We start from the raw sequence: 21248 nt of genomic DNA on the forward strand, positions 1-21248 counted from the left end.
TGAGTGTTCACCCCCCCAAAAAATAAAACCACCATATACCACATGTATGTAAACCAAAATATCCTCTTAACTTCCAGTCAGATCTTATAATAAAGTTCCACCAAAGGAATGCTTCCAATTAAATGCAAATTTTTAGTATACCATACAATGATGTATTTCTCCAAATTTAAACAACTATAAATATTTATTCTTATAAGAAGCTTTTTTCTAAGTTCTACTTCTGAGAAAATATTTCACTGTTATTTTGTCTTCAACCGTAGTCGATCTATAGTGCAAAATCCAAACTAAACTGTTATTTAATTAAAAATAACAATTAAAGAGCTTGTAACACTATTTGGTTAGAATATAAGTATTTTTTCTTTCCCCATAAAGTATGCCTAAGTCACAGAAGGCATTTGTCTTGCTGAATATTTCTGATTACTCAAATAGTCTAAGAGTTCAAAGGAAAGGAGGTACCAAAATTCAAATCACCCATTCGAAGTATTTCCGACTGTGGGTCATTTGCTTATCTGAACTCTCATGCACTATTGTCTGGATAAGACCAGAATCTAATTCCTGTTGTTGTTTTTTCCTTTTTTTATAGAAGAGAAAGAGAGGAAAAAAAAGAAAGAATCAGCCCACCGCTGGTTTAGATACAGATATAGAAAAAGTATATTTGTGGGGGAAAGTCTGTGATTGGAGTCTTTCAGATCCACATTAGTGTCAGTGTGTCTATATGCCTGCAACTTTTGCTACTGATGCATACAGATAAAAGGGAAGTGCTTGTACTGCCTAGACAATAAAAAGCAGGAAATTCTTTTGAGGAAAGGTCTTGGATTCAAACTTCATGTCAGACTCCAGTAATCATATCAAGAACAAAGGAACACAACATCACAGCCCAGAAGGAAACAGAGAACAGTTCCTCCATCTGACAGTCATGGACATCTCTTAGCAGAGGAAGGATGAAAACTATGCTGAGAAACAGACTAGAACTCCATTCAGAAATCTTAGCTGCAACACAGTGATGGGAATTCAAACCTCACATCTTGGATATCATCATACATTTTTTCACTGGAAAGAATTTATTTGAGCTTTAATGAACAACTCCATAAAAACAAAACGAAACACAAACGAATAAAACTTATTTAAATATTGCAGAAACTCAGTAGTAGCCCTGAAAAAATCCTGATAACACACTTAATATCCATCTGTATGAATATAAGTGACTGACTTTGATTTACATGACTTTGATTTATGAAATAAGCAGAGGCTCACAGTTTGGAGGAAAGAAATGTCATTTTCATTACAGTTTCAGTGGCAAGATTTAAGAGAGTGAGTCTATGTAATAGGAAAAAAAATAGTATTTGAGAATAGTGGGAGACAGTATTGGAATGAGTAAAAGTGAAATATTGAAAGAAAAAGGACTGAAATTCAAAACTGCACTTAGCATATTATATCCTAACCTCCAAGTTATCAAGAGTCCCTTTTTAATATAGTGAGAACCCAGTACGCTCTCAGAAGGGAAGACTGACCCTTCCAGATCTCAAAATCATGTGACAAAGGGAAACTCTTAGTTTGATTGTCTTTCAGGGACATGGTTTAGTGGTGGACGTGGCAATATTAGGTTAAGAGTTGGACTCAATCTTAAAGACATCTCCCAACTTAAGCAATTCTACAATGCATAGCAAGATATACTGGGTACTGAGAGAGGGACCTTTCCACTGTTATATTCTATGCAATATATACTTCCTAGACACTTTGCTAATTGAATATATGATAAATGCATATATCCACCCTCATGCTGCTTCTTTATATACACATGCACACAATACATACATACACAGAAATATATATGTAAGCATTATCTCTCTCTAGTTCTAAACACTGTATAAACACTCATACATAGATGCAAACGATATTAGAGAACGTACAACTCTTGGAATTCCTGCTTAGACCAGATTTCTGTGAAGAAAATGCAGACAAAAGATATGTACTGCTTATGAGGTTTTGAAAGAGGCGTATCTCTTTAGAGAAATTACTAGTAAGTTTATGGCACTTTATGCATGGAAAAGTTATTTTAAATCACTGTAAAAAGTGCCAGTATGTGTACAGATTTGATGGTGTGCGTGCACCAAGTACACAGACCAGGGATGTATTTAAAAAGTTCTTCTCCAGAAGGTATACAAATATGATATTTACACAAAATTTATTTTAGAAATAGATAAAGAAAGAACAGTGCTTGGTAATTCAATAGGAAAGCAAAAAAATATATTAAAAATATTTGATAAAACCATTTTACAAATACTAAAGACCAGGATGTACCATAAATATATGTTTTAGGGTAAAATGGGAAATCACTGAAAATGTGTAAAACAAAAACAAACCACCCCACAGCATTACAGTTTATGTTAAAAAAGAATTCTATTTACATCACAAACCAACTTGGTTCCTGGCAGCATCCTACTGCCCTTCAGCAGTCCTCCAGTCAATTAAATTCAGAAGGATTTAAAGATATCCTCGCAAGTCCAATATATTTTCTGATACGACAGGCAGCTTTCATACAAACTGCAGATTGTGTGCCATAGCTTTTCCTTGGAGTGACTCACTTTATGTCAGGGCATGTTTAAGATTGACTGGCAGTGAGCTTTGCTAGACACACATCCATATGAAATCCAGTCACTGACAATATGACACAGGATGCACAACAGCAAATCTGAGAGCCATTTTTGGCTGCGGGCATTGTAGAGCTAAAAGCAGTGATGCAATTAATTTATTCTGTAAAACTGGCAACAAAGGAAGAACTATTCTTTTTGCTGAACCATACATTGCCAAAAACAAACTCTAGGACTTTATCTGTAGATACAGACCTGTCTGCACTGGGGACAAGGGTGGCAATGCGCACCAGATAAAAGGATGTGTCTCTTGAGAAGATGGTGAGTAATAATAATTACAGTCTAAAGCACAACAAAATAACTTAGCAAGTATGACTGAAATTCAAAAGAATTTATAATGATTTTTCAATTTCAAAAGCAGCATTTGGCCAACTCAGTGATTTTTGCTCTTTATTTACTCTTGCCTTCTATGCAGTCAGAAAATAGTATTTCTGTCAGTGAAAACATTTGAGAAACAGAGTTGCTTTTGATGCACATATACCTAAGCTTTGACTCAGGATGCCAATACTCATTTTAAAAAAACCTCAACAACTACATATAGAATTTTTTTACTGGCCTCCATTTAGCCTTCGCATCACTGAAACACATAGAAATTGATATTCAGCACATATACGTATTTGGCTGGTACACATTAGACTTTCCTGAGGCTTTTGTGAACCTAATTAACCATCAGAAGGAAATGAGCTCTCTGACCAAGCCTTATGTCAGTCTGTGAAAGAATTATTTTTTTAGAAGTGATACACAGATGTAAGAAAACAAAAATCAAAACAGGGGAAACATGAAACTGAACCACTTAAGAGGTTGCTGGCTTTTCCCTGAGTGCATTTCGAAGGTTATTCTATTTGGATATGCTGACACATGAGAGACTTAGAAGAGAAAGATTACTGATTTGCACCAGTGATCCAACCACTTCATACACGTTTTATTTCATACCTGTATCTTCCTTTAATCTTTAAAATAATCTTAGATTCTACTAGAACTATTTATTGCTAGACTAAAATGATATGACCAGTAAAATAATAGGAAAAGATAGACTTTCAGCTAGGTTAAAATCAAAAGAACTAGGAAACTCATGAAAAATATTTTTCCCTGCAAGCACATAACTGGCACATTCAGATTATATAAGTACTTAACAGAGGTTCTCTTCATACTCAGTGGAAGCACTTCCAGAGAGCATGCAGTCCCAAAAGCTAAAAAACCTGCTATAGTTTATCTATGCCTTTTCACAACCAGAGAAAAAAATGAGGGCAACTATATGTCTACTTGAGATGACTAAATCTCAAGCTTGAAGTTAGATGAGATTAACCTAGACCAGTATCTCAACTCACTATGTCTTGATTAAATTAAAAAAAAAAAAACCCTTTCAATGTAAGCATTCAAATTACTTGGTGCTTTTCTTAAAGACTAATTTTATGTGTATGTGTTTTGTCATCAAGGAAATCCAACCTAATTATCATAAGAACAGAAATGCAAAGATGCAAAAAAAAAACCCAAAACCCAGAAACTGAAAGTCTGTGAAATCCTACAATCTTCCTGACAAATAACTCAACTAGGACAAAGGGTTATTACTCTTAAATATCTTTGCATCACCTATCACCCACCTACGAAACACTTAAGCAAACAACTGTAACAGCACTAGGCAGAACCAACCTTTGTCACAATAAAATACTTCTTGAACCTATTCCTTACTATATTAGGAATAAACTTTCAACCCAAAGCAACTGGCTGAATTGTGGCACTGAGTCAATAAATATCATTATTGTATGTCTAACCACTGATAGTGTTGGGGTTTTCAGTCTGAAGCATAAATGATGCAAGGGTATGATAAACAGGAATAGCAAAACTATCTCACAGATGCATAAACTTCTTCCCAAGAAAATTTCATTTTCAGAAATAAAATTTTTTCTGTAACAGTCAGAGCTAAAATTAAGCAATACAATATGCTGAATTACAATAAGTACTTCATTATTAATAGAATTTATTTTACAGATCAAATAGCCAAATACACATTTTTAAAAGAGCCAAATAGCAAATGTGGAGGAAACTCTAGGCAACAGTCATGGTAGACATTCTGCAGTCCAAGAACTGAGGCAACGTGAATATTAAGTACAAGCCTATAAATACCTTTACATCAAACATACAGTAACGTGTAAGAATTCCATGTTGTAGTCTAATTCATGAATCATTAATAACTTTTTCTTTAAAAGGAAGTTATATATACTGTATACATCCCAGTTAAAAGCAGTGTCTGTATTTCATTTTATTCTAGCAAACTAATATTACATGTCTTCATATAAGTGCAGAAAACAGGGTTCTTTATACTCCTTTGCTTCCTAAGAGATTTTGCATCACATATGAAATTCTAATATTATAGATGATACATATTAAGCATTACTCCCTAAAATGTGAGGCAATATACAAGAACTTGCAATCAACCTGCAAACAGATCTATGGTAGTCAAATTTTATTTTTTAAATGACCTGTGCTAAATAACAAATTATAACAAAAAAATTTAAATTAAAAAAAAAAAATTATATAGAGAATTGATTTGAGAAAAAAAAATCCAAGAGTAGGCCATTTTTTGTCCCCATGTGCTGGCTAACAGTGAAAAAAGTATGTATGCTCTTTCCTATTTTATCATACTGAAAAACAAGCAACTGGATTTATTCCTTAAAAAAATAAAAGTACTTCAAAAGGTTAAATGTATGGCACCTGTTAGACAGACATTATCTAGATTTCAGCAAGCAAAATGCAAATTAAATTTTATTTTTAAAAGTTAAGTGAATACTTTTCAGTTATTTAAGAGGTGATCATTCATTACAAAATGTTGTGGATAAGAAAGTAGGAAGTACTCATTTTTCACTAGTACTGTTGTGCCTATAAAATGAGAAAGCAGTGATTTGATCAATTCTATGTATGATCCATAGCAGCAATAACATCATTAAAAATATTATGGAATAGATATAAATAACACTTAATTCTTAACATGTATAATGGTGCTATAAGTGACAACAATTTTTTTTGTTGTTTAAATGCAGGGAGTATAAAGAACTTTACATTCTCTTTTTAACGCATGAATAAAATTTATTGCTCCCTTTTAATATATTTATAGAAACAAAGTTCCTAATTGTTTCAACTAAAATAAATAAAAGATCTGGGACAAGAAGATGATTACAAGCAAAATAGATTTACCATAATCACCAACTGTGAAGAAGGATGGGTCACATTACTTTTCTCTTAGCAAAATTACGTTGTAGAACACTATAGCACAATGTACTAAAATTTCTTTGTCTTTTCTTTTTAAAAAATTCTTGCCCTTGATACCTTTCAGTAGGGCAGCTTGAACAGTTCATCGTCACTTCCAAACCCCTCTGGAGATCAGACGATAAATTTCTTCGGCAATCAGTGACAGGACAAAGGGCTTTCTCGTGCTATTTCCTTGTTTTCATGTTTGCTGGCTTAACATCATTGTGTACACGTACGACTTCAGTATATAACATCAGATGCGATGACGTTCAGAGCTGGCAAACAGAGAAACAGCATGAGAAAAGCCCTTTCCTGCATAATTTTCCCCATATATTGTAAAGCTTGTTTCCAAATTTCTACCATCTCCATCACTGTATGATTTGAGAAGCACTAAACTACTGTAGTACTAAGTAACCAACCATTTCTGATGTGGTGTGTTTCCAGGTTTCTATACACAAGCAAAGATCTGCACACATATATAGCCATAGCAAAAAAGCTGAAACGAAGCAGCAGAAAAGAGCTTCTATGTAGGTTATTCTAGGTTTCTTAATTTTTTTTTTTTTTAATCATCTCAAAACCCCAAGCTGCTGCAAGATTATATCTATGAGAAGACTACCATACTACAGGGTTTTAGTAGACTTCATTCATGAGCATCATTCCTAAGAGCATAAAATATTTTGGTCTTAAGAGTTATTTTGCATCTTTAATCTATACTTGTCATCAATAGAGAGTCCTAAAATTCACAGAAATTAATCTATTCAGATCAATTATTTCACAGGAAACAAAGCACTATCAATACCACAGTCACCAAGACACTAGCCACCCACAGTCAGGAAATTGCTATCAACTGCAGATTATTGAGTGCAAAACCTTCTGGGAGAAAATAGGAAAAGACAGAAGTGTGAAAATTAAACTGCAGTTAAATCAGACCTCATTGTTGACAATGGTTGCTACCTCTCAGTCATTTAAAAAACCAAAGTTGGGTCACAAGGAGAAAAGAGTAAACTTTCCAGTTATCCCAGTGAAAAGTGAGAGTGAAATGCACTTAACATTTAGGAGAATTTATGCTGCTACTGTGCCAATGCAAGCTGCTATTTGAGAGAGTTGCATGTCACTCTAGCTTGCATAAAAATCACCCAATTATAAATGCTGGAACTTCAGTATAAACTCAGTAAGTTTTTATTGCAGGGAGGGGGGGTGGAAGCCTCTGTCTGAATTGGCTTTTACTTAAGTCTCATAGTCAAAATCTTCCACTTTTTACTCACAACACACTAATTTCTTTTTTCTTCCCATTTGTTCTAGTTTTGTCTTCTACTGGGGGTGAAGGGGCACACTTTCCAGATATCTTCCCCCATGTTTTGCCAGTGGAAAATATATATTAAAAGAACAAATCTGAAAAAGCTTCTCCTCAAAGTGTTCCACAGAGGCAAAGCATTTTCTTCACCAGCTTTATTTCAGTAGTACAGCACATTTAAGTTAACTACTCACTAACTTCTGAGTTGCAAACTTTCACTTATCCTTCAGTTAGAAACCTTTCCTCCAGGTGTACATTTCAGATTTTTTCTTAAATGTATATTTAAATGTAGATAGACATTGGCAGTGTATCAGAAATACCAGCAAAATTAGCAGCCGGAAAATTAGGAGAAAATAATGAGAATCTTTAGAATCATAGCAATCAACTTTGAAATGGCTTTTAGGAAGGGCTTATACCAACAGCTATTCAGCTGATATGTAGAAGAAAATGTTCTTTGAGTGTAATTTACTCTGTATCTGTCAATGCAAAGTACCAGTGTTATCTCTACACCCTTTTACATACCAGAAGCATCAGCACTGCCTACAGTATACTAAACTCACTTGTCTCACTGTTATTAAACAAAAAAATAAATGCTGCAGCTGCAGATGTACATAACAGGTGAGTTTTCAGAGCCAGTAGTTTCAGGAGCAGTGCAATATTCTTTCAAGTCACATCCTAAGCACACTGTTCTCAGAGAGAGTAGGAAGCTCTAACGACATTTCATCAGATTTTAGATCAGTATATACTGTAACTGTAAGCAGGTCTAAGTGGTCACTAAGGTGGTCCTGAAAAGGCAATGTGTTTTAAATGAGGTCTAGGTCTCATCCAGATTTCTGTAAGGAATATAATGTCCATCTCCAGTCGGTTTCTGACAAACAAGTTCAGCAAAGAACCCTGTCATCTGACATTTCCCTTCATAAGCACAGTTATGTTCACAGATGATAGAATCCTGGCAACTAAAATCAACTAACGAAGATTTGCATTAAGAAATAAGAAAAAAATTAATCTGCACGCCTGTTAGCTCCCTCAACAACTTCATGAAGATGGTACAGTGTACTAGCAGTGGAGCTAAATTAGCCGACAGACCAGAGTCCACTATGAGGCAGGAAGAACCACCAAAAAGCACTAATCAGAGTCAGAGCATGATTGCATCTTCCAGGTCTACCAGTGGAAGAGGTGGAAACTGAACCTAGTCCTCCAGTGCTGCCTTCATCAGCACACATACTTCTTCATCAACATTAAGTCAGATAAAACTTGTTCTTTAACTAACGATGACAATAACATGTCGTGATCCTTCCTGTCCTGAGTGACCAGGTGTTTCTTTGCAAAAATTTCTACTGCTTCTATAGTATACGTTGTATTACTTTCAAATCAAAAGAATGTTAATTAAAAGAAAGGGACAAGAAGGAGGATGTCTGGGAAGTTCTAATGCACCTCTGTGGCAGTAGCTTCTCTGAACCAATCTCCCAGAGATAATATTGTACTCTGCAATTATGCATGATTTGAACGGACAGGTTGAGACCTAAACAGGCATTTTGAAGTGTCTGAATGTTTTCTGAAGTACTTGAGCACAGATTTTAAAATTGTTACATACTACATGAAATACATACTACTGCAATAATTTCTCCTTTCTTTTCATCATTTCAATGCAAACCCAAAAAGAATTACAAGATTTGTGTCAGTATGGAATATTTCACATAGTCTGCTCTCATAAAGGTACAAGTCAAAAGCAATTGAGCTTTTACAAAGCTCGCAGCCAGATAAACTTTATAGGTGCTGCATGGTTTTCTACCACAGAAATACATCTTTCTATGAAGTCCATGACTATCAAAACAATAAAAATCTGATGACACTAAAAGACAGTGTGATTTTATGAGCCTCCAAATATCGTAGTTTGAAAACTCTTACTATGAATAGGAAGCCCCTTCACAGTTTATCACTAGGTAAAATTTCTTTAAAAGAATTCTCTCTACCACATCCCAAAAGAAAACATGCTATTGTGGTCTACTGTCACTAGTATTCATTAATTCCTACTGTGTAACTTCAAAATAATAGTAATATCTCTCTCTCCCTTGCTCTTTCTCACGTACAACAGAAGCATGATCTCTCGCTTAGGGGAGACTGCATTAGGACCACACTTTCCCCTCTTCAACTTCCGGTCGTTCATGATTCAGTGTGTCCTCAGCTGCTTCAGGAGTCTCTGACAGCTTCTCCATAAAAATTTCAGCTGTTGCATCACTCTTTATTTGCCCATGTGAGTAATAGAGAGATACTTGGGGTTTTTAGTAGAAAAAACCTTTCAATCTGCTTTTTGAGTACAACTGTTAAAATGACTTTCTGTCATTTTACAAATCACTTAGACAAATTTAGCAGTAAAGCAAAGACATAATTTCCTTTCTTTAAAGACCTGAATCAATACCAAACAGATATACACAGAATTCAGACTTTCAAAGGAAAACATAGTTTTAGCTTTAACCCAATAAAATTTCAAGTATCTGAGTAGAAAGTCGTACATGGACAAAACTAAGCACAGTTGAGAAGTGTTGATATATCAGTACACATTAGAAACTGAAGAGATATCTTCACAGCGAGCGTGATCTTTAGTCTCCTCCAGAGAGCTTTTGGCTCCTACAAGGGATGCATTTCAGCAATTGTTAGCGATAATTTATTTTTTCTCCACATTAGACATTATTTTCATTTTCCAAACTAGCACATCTCACTGTTTAACTGAACTGATTATCCTTCAATACTTCTGGCTGTCCTACAGTTTCCTGAAGATCCAGAGAGTGCACGACACAAACGCATCACTAGTCTCCGAGGGTGGCAGATGGTGGGACAGCACATCTGAAGCACTGTGGCAGAAGCTTATTTTTGTTTCGTTTCTTTACTGGCCAACAGTGACAACTCCGAGTTAGTCTGACCTGAGCCACCTTCTCTATCCCCACAGGAGATAAAACCATACAGACTACAATGTACAAGACCAGCTCAGGATTAAGACTGACTTTTAAAACATCCATTGAGATTTGAGAAATACTTTGCTTGGTTTCACTTATGAAATACAAACCTGCCCCTGTGATCTCTGTCCAGCACAAAGGATTTAACTGTAATGATATTTCTTGCCCACTTTATGTAAATAAATGCATTTATGAAATTACTTGTATTTTATCTAAATAAGTAATAAAAATGTGAATTCACATATTTATTTAAAGGTGAATGTGGTTTTTAAATTAGTGTACAAGGCCATTTATAGTGAGTAGTTATACTTTCTCCAACAACATGATCACTTCCATACAGAAAAATAAATCTAAAAGGATAACTGGATTTAACAAAATCAGTAGTAACATTAATCTCTCTTTGATATATTCAGTGCATCATACTAATACAATTTCAGGTATAGTTATATGAAGATAAGCTAATGTCAGGTAATAAGTATTTAATACAAAAACAAACAAACAAACAAAAAAAACCCCACCACACCCTAGAGTTCTATTCTGCTCTTCCAGACAGACAGGGAGCCCCTGTCATTGACCTTTAAGGTACAGATAAAAGAAAATCCTCTTTCCTCAACCAACCTCTGCAGAAGAGAATTGCTTTCGATTCTGCTTTAAAAGCCCATTCTGATGGAAGAACCGTTAGTAAAAACCGGGAGAGCAGTGATCTTGCTTTCTTTGTTAGCGGCATTATTGCATGACAAAGTGTATTTGAGCAGACAATGGAAGAACCTTTTTGGCTCAGAGAAACTATACCAGAACTCAATTGAAAAATCACTTAGATGAAGCTCCAGAAATGCTGAAAACAGCACCACCCTCTTCAGAGTTATGAGAGTTCAAACAGATTAACAAATCAGCAAGAAGCTTTTCTAACCCATAATTTAAATTAACAGGTTCAAATATCTTTAGTAGAAAATACTCAAATCTCAAAAAGCTATACATTTTTCATTGCTGTCATGTCTTAGGAATAAGAAATCTTTTTTTTCCCCCTTCACTTTTTCTCTTAACACATCTCAGAAAAAGATGAAAGTTGCATAAAGCGTAGTGATATGGACTACTGCACAGACTTCTGTTGATAAAGGGGATAAAATAGAATCAACTAAACAACCCATACCGCAGTTTCCAAAAACATGATGACTACTTTGAATGAGGAGCTTTCTAAGCACATTTTGTTGTCACTACAGTGGCCATGAAACAAAGGCCACAGAAAAAACTTCAAAACCTCAGCTGGAGCAAAAAGTCTAACAGACTTAGACATGCTGAGTATCTGTTCCGAAACAACAGTATTAAAATATATTATCAATAACATCATAAACTCTCGTGAAATATTTCTTTGATGATCAATTCCTTGACCAATTAAAGCTTAACTAGAAAACTATTTTCATAGAAAACTTTGTGGTATTTGTGAAGAAACAGAAGTAAACAGACAAACAGCAAGGCATTATTATTAATGAAACCTTCCAGAAAACGGACAGACATTAGATTTGATTTCCAGTGACTTAAAGCCATTCTATAGGGTCTCAAAGAATAAAAGGTCCTTCGGTTCTCATTTTATTTTTAATTTTAAGCTGAGTATTCGTTATAGTTTTCCTTTGTTGTACTGAATTTCTAAGAAGCTAATAACTGGTTTATCAGGCATAGCAGCAAAAAAGAGAGCAATTATACTGATGCTTCTAATTTTCCCCTAACTTTGCCTGTCAACTGTCTCATTCCACCAGATCTAAGCAGTCCAGTATGTTTCTACTCTGCAAATGGCACTGAACTCTCAGAGGGAAATCTCTGCCTGCTTTTGAGAGACCTTGAAGTAAAGCTATGCCCAAATGAAGGCTGCACTTCCAGACTCCATTAATATTAAGAACCACTTATCAGATCCTGTAAAGCTTTATTGCTTTCCACCTGGCCTAGATTACTTCAATTCTTGAGCATACAATACTACAGAGGATGGTGCCATAACCCCTCTCTGCCTTACAGAGCTGCACTGGTGCTGTGCAATGCAGGAAGTGCCATGCTGCCATCTGCAGTCAGGAATACCTACCAATGTAATAATTCCATTTCCTTAGAGCCAACAGGCACGTTATTTTAATTTTCTCCCTTAGCACTGATGAACCTTGAATTGTTTACCTTCAATGCTCGACCAAACATGACCTTTCAAACTTGTAATCCTTTCAGAAAAAGTTTGCAGTGTTTAGAGAGCTAGCATCATAGGAATGGCAAAGTAAGAGGTGAAGAAGAAAGAAAGCACCTTAAAATTTCCATTACCTGTCTGGTGTGTATGGGGCCTGGGGTCTTGAAGCCTCCTTGACAGCTGCATTCAGAAACACTGTAAGGGTCCGAGCTGCTTGATGAGCACTTGGAGAGTGAGTCACAGCCCACCACAAAGGTGTTGTCTAGAGGCAGTTCCTGAATGACATGGTGCTTCTTGGGGGGTACAGGAGTTTCGGGTTTAATTTGAAAGGTAGGCTGTGGAGAAGCAGACTTGTAGTGCTTTGCTAAATCTGGGCTATCAGGCTTAAATGTGGTTGGTGTGGTGGCCCAATTATACTTTCCCATAGTCTGTTCTTCTAGCTCTACAGGAATGTCTAAAGTGCCATTTATGTGCTCATGGCCAGGATCATCAGGCTTAGATTCTTCAATAGTCACAAAGTTGAGAAGGAGACTTTTTGGAGAGCGCTTCTTCTTCTTCTTCTTCTTCTTGATCTGCCTATTCTCTTGGTTTGGGGAAACCCATTCACCACTCTGCTTGTTTTTTTGGACAACCTTGTGCCTAGGCGTCTGGCGGCACCGTACTAAAGCAGTAACAAAAATTACCAAAATAACTGTCATAGTGCCTGCAATAATGGCAATGATGATCTTGACATAATCATTGGTTTGTGGGGTTATCTCACCGTCCCCAACATTCTGGCCAACTGGAGTTTCCATATTCCTGCGCACTAGTTCTTGCACATAGGAACTATTGGTGACCGTCTCATTCACAAACAAATGCACAAGAGCTATAGTATAAAGAGACTCCGGCTGTCCCAGGTCATTGACTTTTATCACCAGTCTGTGCAAGCCATGATCTGATGTAATTACTTTCTCTTTCAAAGTAATATTGCCTGTTAATTGGTCAATTGTAAACAAGCCCCGGGAGTTCCCACCTATGATGCTATAGCGTAGCTCTGCATTCATTCCTGTGTCATTATCAACTGCAAAGACTTTAGTGAGTACAGACCCTGGACTGGCTGATGTTGGAACCAACTCATACGAATAATTGGATGAAGGAATAACAAAAACAGGCCTGTTGTCATTTACATCAACCACATTGATGGTCACTTTGGCAGTTGAGGAACGCTGTAGTCTTCCTCCATCCACAGCTTTCACCTGGAAAGTATATGACCCTTGCTGTTCCCTATCAAAGGTAATATTAGGTCTTATTACACCAGTAAGTGGATCTATAATGAAATTATCTCTACCATTTAATATGGAGAGAGTGACTGCAGCGTTCTCTCCAGAGTCAGCATCTGTAACTGTGATAAGCCCCACTGTGCCATACATGGGTAAGTTTTCTGGCACATAAAAATTATATTCGTTATGTGTGAAAGCAGGGCTGTTATCATTCTGGTCCAGGACTGACACTGTCACAGTAGCATTGGTCTGCAAGGGTGGCATCCCATTATCCTTAGCCAGCACAGTGAAGGAGTACCTGTCTTGCTTTTCCCTGTCCAGCTTTCTCACTGCTGTCAGAATGCCTGTACGGCGGTCAAGGTTGAAAATAGTGGGTGCATCAGAACCCAGGATATAGCTGATCTCAGAATTGCGACCGCTGTCAGCATCCGTAGCACTTATCTTGGTTAGCTGAGTACCAGGAGCATTGTTTTCAGGGATGGAAAGACCTATGATAGGCTGTGTAAAAACTGGGGCATTGTCATTTTCATCTTTAATTTTGATCAGGAGCATTGCAGACTGGTTTAAGGGAGGTTTCCCTGAATCCGAAGCCACTATTTTAATGGCATATTCCCGTGTGGCTTCATAGTCTAGAAAAGTGGCTGTCTCCAGGAGAAACTGATTATCAAACACTGGCTTTAGCCTGAAAGGGACATCATGATCTGTAAAACAAGTAACTTTTCCGTTCAGATCAGCATCCTTGTCCATTACTGTTATCAATGCAATTTTTGTGTTAAGGGGAGCCTTCTCAGACAAAAGCACTGTCCCATTCACTGGATTAATGATGTATCTTGTGTCTATTGATGGGACATTGTCATTAATATCTGTGACATTAACAGTCACTGTTGCTCTTGATGGAGTTGAACTACCATCACTTGCCAAAACAGTTAATTTGTGTACTGGAGATTCCTCCCTATCTAGTGGTTCTCTTATAGTGATGAGGCCAGTGGTGTTGTCAATGGCAAACAGCCTCTTGGCCAAACTGGAGATCTGATTGCTGAAATAGAAGTGGATTTGTGCATTTGAGCCCAGGTCTGCATCAGTGGCATGGAGCTGAGAAACAGAGGTGCCCACTGGAGCATTTTCCGGAACACTGACTTCAATATCATTCTCTTTGAAGACTGGGCGATTATCATTCACGTCAGTCACTGTGACTTGAAGGATGGCAGTGCTAGATCTTGGAGGGCTTCCACCATCTTCAACTTTAATTTTCATCACATAGGTATCCTTCTGCTCCCTATCCAGGATCTGTTGGACAATCAGTTGAGGCCACTTATCTCCCTCAGGTGTCTCAATTATATCAAGACCAAATACATTTTGACCCTACAAAACATAGAAAGAAAATACTTTAGCATGACAGCATATTTAAATAGAGAAACATCTCATTAATATTCTGAAATTGTCATGGAACATGTATTTCTATCTATATACTGTATACAGAGATACGCATTTCCATATTTACCTTTATTGTGCAATGTTTGATTTTGTTTTAAGCTCCAGGGCCTTAAGCAAGCTTCAGACCAAACAGACACTTTAGAAAAATGGGAGGGCCGGGGGGGATGTGGGAGAGAAGTTGTGTTTTGGTTTTTGTTGGGGTTGTTTTTGTTTGGTTTGGGGTTTTTTGTTTGTTTTTATTATTATTATTGGTTAGTCTATTTCTACAGAAAAGTTAATAAATTCCTGGACATATTTAATTTGGTTTCTGTATTGAATGAGTGAGCGTGGAGAAGAGGAATGAAGCTAAAGTTCAACCACATCCAAAGGAAAGACAGGATGCATACATTGGAAGGCCAAAGCCAGTATTCAGTTTCAAGGAAAAAGATAAAGGAACCATTTTTCTGCTCGTGGAGCAACTCTGGGCATGATCTGAAAAATTAGCATTAAAACACACACCACCATCATTGAAAAGGGGCTTACTACATAATTCAGGAGTCAGATTATACAGACAAAGATAAGTCATAACAGCTTATTAGTAATATATTTTAAAATTCATTAAAAATATTCTTTTCTTGATCAATTTTATATTTGTAGTGAAAATTTATTTTCATTTCAAAAAATATACCAGAATATGAGATAATTGGAAAATAATATTTTTTTCATGGGGTTTGTTGAACACCTAACACTCCTAGAACTGTAAAGGAATCCTACATATATTGCATAAACAGTTTCTTTCAAAACACTAGTGTTGACAAAGTAGTCTGATAAGATAAAGATTGGAATCTAGAACTAGGTTCCCTCTTCTGCTGTCTCTTCAGACAAGCAGGGATTAAGAGTATCACGATTATCCTCTTTTCTCTGCTCCCATCTCCCACCCTTCAGAGGAAGAAAGGACATGAACAATTTTCCAGCTGCATCCTCTATAAGGGCAGAACTAGAATGCCTGTTGCTAAAGCTGAAGGTATATGATGGCCAGAAAAAGAAAGCATTGATAAAGATGCTGACTAATTAAGATTTTTTTTTTTTTTAATGTGTCATATTTGTCACAATGAACAACTGCATGCAGCCTGGTTCTTTCTGTTCACTGTGTTTTCCTCTTGCCTTTACTCATGCAATTGTGTGTGTGTTCTAAACTGAATTGAGACACTTCAGACCAAAGGGAAAGAAAATGTTCACAGTCTGCAAGGTTCCTTATTTCTCATTACTTGCAGAAGATTTGTATTCGCTCTCTCTTGCTACCCACCACTAAGTGAATGCCTTTATAGGTCTGATTCTGTGTAAGGCTGTACTCATTCACTGATTTGTTTTCTCAAAGCCGTAATTTGACCCTACATAAGTAATAATTTCTTTCGTGGAAAAGAACTATCCGTGCACATTTCAAAAATTACTGTGCTCCTTGCACAGTATTTGTGACAATAAATTGCAACTAGGGACAGTCTAAAGTGAACTGGAACACATTTTGAAACAATAAAACAAATACAGCTTTTGCTTCTTTAGTAGAAGGCATATGAAAATATAAGCCTTGCAAATTGTTTCTAAATCAAGATGTTAATTTTGAACCAATTAGGTTAAATTTTAGAATGGTAATTCTATGCTGGTCTCTTCACAAAGGCGGAGTGCGAGTTTCCTCTTCATCTTCAATCTGGCTAGTAGTTATTTGCAATAAATTTCATAATTACTGAGAAATGATGAATTATATATTCTATGCTTTAACATAGATTTCCAGAAAAGAAAGTAACAGAAGCTAGAAGGAAAAAACTGTCACTTATCTTTTTCTTCTTTATTTGTACACAAGTTGACAGATGGCCGCTGATTATTCTGCATTAGATCCTTTACTACAACAAACACTTCACACAGACTTTGGATACATGCAGCTATACATATGCATAGCAATTTCTAATCTTCTTCAACTATCAAGTACCAGAAAGATTTTTTTCATTATAACAGCAGTTGGATATAAAATACAGAGCTTCAGTTCCCTATCACTAGCAGTAAACTACTGGAGAAAGAGAGAAGAATGCAAAGATCTCCTCCAAGTTAATTATTAACACTTGAGTAATTTTATATGGAAAGGTATTATCCAAAAGTATTTCTTGCAATTTATTAAAGGTTTATACATATTTTTAAACCACGAAAAAAAACGAGTTACACAAAGTTATACTTGCTCCTAATTCAAGCAAGCCTATATCATGTTGTTTAAAGGAAAAGGTTAGGTGTGACATTATGATGTATTTTAAAAAAATGTATTTTCTAAGAACAGACCCTTTTCCCATTCTAAACTCCCCAAAAAGAGGATGAAATACTCAAAAATATATCTTTTAACATTATAAAATCTCTCCCTTATGAGCAAAGAAATTGAGAGTTTAAAATTCTGAGAGAAACATGAAGAGAACCCTTCAGGATTAAGTTCTTGATGTTGAAATAAGTGGCTCTATCATCATTAAAACCTCAATGAAGTGAAAGTTTACATTAGGGTCAGACTGTTATTTGAACTGAACTGTACCAGAGTCACCACATTATCCCAGTGAAGTGACGGTTTCGTTCACACCAGGAAGTGCATGAGTTCACAGGAAATGCGTAATAGATAATTAACATTTATATAGTACCTTTCACCATTAAAATGACAGACTGGTAAAAATTATTTGTTATATTATTATCCCCACCAGTACAGAAGAATGGGAGTGAGAAATAAAAAAAGGTTAATTTTTTAAATGTAAAGAGAGAGTTTAAGGCAACTAACTATTTGAGGCAAAACAAGGTTATGCCACCTCAGAGCCAGGATTAGCTTTAAGAGACTCTGGCCTTGAGCATAAGACTCTTTATTAGGGCAATAAGCAACTCTTACCTTATTCAATATTCATAACATTATTTTTAGTGGATTCATGCACAGAGTAGTCTCTGAAATAATGAAACTGGTATTGCCATTGAACACTCCCTAACGTATATTTACCTGATCGTTTGTAATGGATCCAAATGTCCTTTTCGGAGCTGTTTTGGGCTGTCATGTAAACAAAAAATTAGAGAGTTTTTTTAAAAATTGTAACATTTAGCTAGATTAGTAAACACATAATCAATGACACATGGACACCTAATGTGATAATCTAGAAGAGCTTCGAGGATTATGGACCGGACAGCAAAGTGCACCTAAAATCTACACATAACTTGCCTCTAGACATACGTACTGCAGCACTACCGTAGCTCACCACAGTATTTTGTGAAATCAGTGGGGACCTGGACGTGGTAATCAATGTTCTTTGAGGCCACAAACTGTAATGTGGGCTTCATTGTTCAGAGGAATGAGAAAAAAGACCAGCTTCTGGTTAATGCTTGTAACACTGACATGGTCTGTTGTATTCAAAACATCTTGTGAACTTACACTTACAGACCAGTAAGTTGACAGAATGTAGTAATTTCTCAAGGAAATAGGAAAGAGAAAGAATATTGTGCTAAATAACCATATAAAAGCAACTGCTTGTGATATGAAGTCCTCTGAAATCCTCTGAAATTGTCAGTCTATCAGTGATTATTTCTTAAAACATTACAAATTATATCACTGTATATACTAACTGCCCATTCTGAACTGACAAAGAATAGATCAAACACTGCCCTCAATCTTCATTCAAGAAGATTATTCTGAACCTTCAGAGAAAGACACAGGAGCAAAGACAGCTCATTGTTTTGTGCCTTGTAGATGGCAAAAGATGCACTGTAGATGACAAAGACATTATGGGTTGTATGTCTGTAGTCCAACTGAATCTTAAAAATCAAGGGCTAGACAACATGCATATAAAAAACTTCTCTATTGTTCTACAGTAGCTCAATGAATATTGCAACAAGCTACAAGTGCACACCTATTTATTACAATCCTCTTAAAATCAGCTAGTTTTGTATTTCTAAAAATATTAAAAGAAAATCTTACTCTGCCTGACATCTAAAGTAAGCAGATTTAGAGTGACTAAATTCAAGCGGGCCAAATACAAAAATCCTTGGAAATAAAATGAACCGAAGATTAAGAGAGGGGGGGGGAAAGGAAAAAAGGGGGGAAACAAACAAAAAAAATCTTTCCATTAGAAAGTAATTCAGTAATTCATTAAAGTAATTACTTAGGATTGCATTTCAACCAAGGTTTTATCATTGTGTCCAAAGGGCCCTACAATGTTTTCCGAAATTCCAGAATACAATGCATGTTGCTCACTCCTAGTTACTTCAGATGCAACAACACAGAAAGCCTTTGCCTCCCACAAAACTAGAAGATAAGTTCCAGCCACTGTTCCCCCTTGTCGGCTTTTGTCAAGACATATGGAAGCGCTCCATAACTACAGGGTTCTATCAGCAAAGAAAATAGCACAATTTCAATTTCTAATGCAAAATTCTCCCCCTGTACTCGGCACTGGTGAGGCCGCACCTCGAGTACTGTGTTCAGTTTTGGGCCCCTCACTACAAGAAAGACATTGAGGTCCTTTAGCGTGTCCAGAGAAGGGCCACAAAACTGGTGAAGGGTCTGGAGAATATGTCTTATGAGGAGCGACTGAGGGAACTGGGCTTGTTTAGCCTGGAGAAGAGGAGGCTGAGAGGAGACCTGATCACTGCCTACAGCTCCCTGAAAGGAGGTTGAGGAGAAGTGGGTGTTGGTCTCTTCTCCCTAATGACAGATGATCGGACGAGGGGGAAAGGACTCAAGCTGCGCCAGGGGAGGTTTAGATTGGATGTAAGGAAGAAGTTCTTCACCGAAAGGGTTATCACGCACTGGAACAGGCTGCCCAGGGAGGGGGGGGAGTCACCATCCCTGCATGTGTTTAAGAGACGGGTGGATGAGGTGCTGAAAGATATGGTTTAGTGGTGGACAGATACGGTTGGACTGGATGATCTCTAAGGTCTTTTCCAACCCAGTGATTCTATGATTCTATGAAAACAGACAACAGTTAAAACAGTGGATAGCATTTCTAACAAAAACTGAAAAATAAACTCGCATTTTTCTTTCGAAAGTGATACTTTTTCATGTGAAAATGTGGATTTCCAAAGCCAGGCTAAAGCCTTAAACACAAAATATTCTACATGCCAGGCAATAGTGGATTTATGTTCCTGTAACAGGTTGTGCTGGCTTTGGCTGGGACAGAGTTACATGGTGCTTAGTTGCTAACGGGCGTTAAACCACGACATAGGATATTATAGATCTGAGTGTATTAACATGCACCTATGTGTTGTAGCTTTAATAAAGGTCCCTTGTCAGCTATTACTTATGCAGTGTGCAGTTCACACATTCATGCATTCTAGAAGATTAAAATTTGTTGGACATCTGTCCTGTTGAAGAACTGCACAGTCACTAACCTCATAACATCACATAGCTTACAACTCAAAGTTACTTAAAATCTGTTATTAATAGACAGTTGCCTTATGAATTGAGTGACAGTACCTCAAAGGAGAAAATAAAATGACAAAGGTAAGAAAATTTAATGTTGCAAAACACAGCAGATGCAAAGTTGCTTACATATTTGAAACACTAGCTCTTTGTCAAAACAACTGCAGACTTTTGATCTGTAGGCTAAGATTCCTATGAGTTCCGTTCATTTTATGGTTTTCTGTCAGTATCACACACTGTTTCAAGTCATTTCCTTTGAAGCAAGCCAAACCTTAGCTCTCAATAAACTGAACCTACAGGTTCAAATCCACAGTGAAAATAGGACTTGGAAGCTTCCAATCATGAATGAATCTAAGGTGAATTTTGTACATTCAGAATCCTAATTAGCTCCATCCCTACATACAAGTTAAGTTCATCATTTAACAGGAATGATCCTATTTTTCCACCTTCAATTATAAAAGAGCTTCTATAGATGCAAAGCACTATGAAATATTTCTTCATATATACAACCACACACAAAACCTTACTCCTCCTATGAAGCAGACGGGAAATAAAATGCTATAGATGGGATCAATATAACATAAGGATAATAATTAACCTTTTCATGCTGGAAAGAAACAGTAGGAAGTATAATAGGGAATGAAGATGCAGACAATCAAAGCATTTAATACTGATTTTCTGAAGAAAAAAAGGCTAGGAGATACACTTAAACAATAAATTATCTCTTTGGAAATCTGAATTTAATGTTACTACAAGAAGTCTGAAACAATTGCAACAATTACATCACCTAAGCTCCCTTAATACTTTCAGAGTATTTGTTCCTTTCTGCAAAGAGTTCCATTCAATAT

At 36.4% G+C, this 21248-nt stretch overlaps 1 protein-coding gene across 1 annotated transcript; it reads right to left on the bottom strand.

Annotated features, from left to right (window-relative positions):
• Positions 1-5476: 5476 nt before the first annotated feature.
• LOC104513709 (protocadherin-11 X-linked-like) lies at positions 5477-18039 on the bottom strand (the record flags this gene model as incomplete). Its single annotated transcript, XM_010157156.1, has 3 exons — positions 5477-6172; positions 12441-14927; positions 17992-18039. Coding segments are annotated over 3 exons (2541 nt in total), but the record flags the coding sequence as incomplete, so codon positions are not given.
• Between the last annotated feature and the right edge of the window lie 3209 nt (positions 18040-21248).

This window comes from Eurypyga helias, unplaced genomic scaffold, assembly GCF_000690775.1.
Source record: "Eurypyga helias isolate BGI_N326 unplaced genomic scaffold, ASM69077v1 scaffold22198, whole genome shotgun sequence".
NCBI classification, from domain to species: Eukaryota; Metazoa; Chordata; class Aves; order Eurypygiformes; family Eurypygidae; genus Eurypyga; species Eurypyga helias.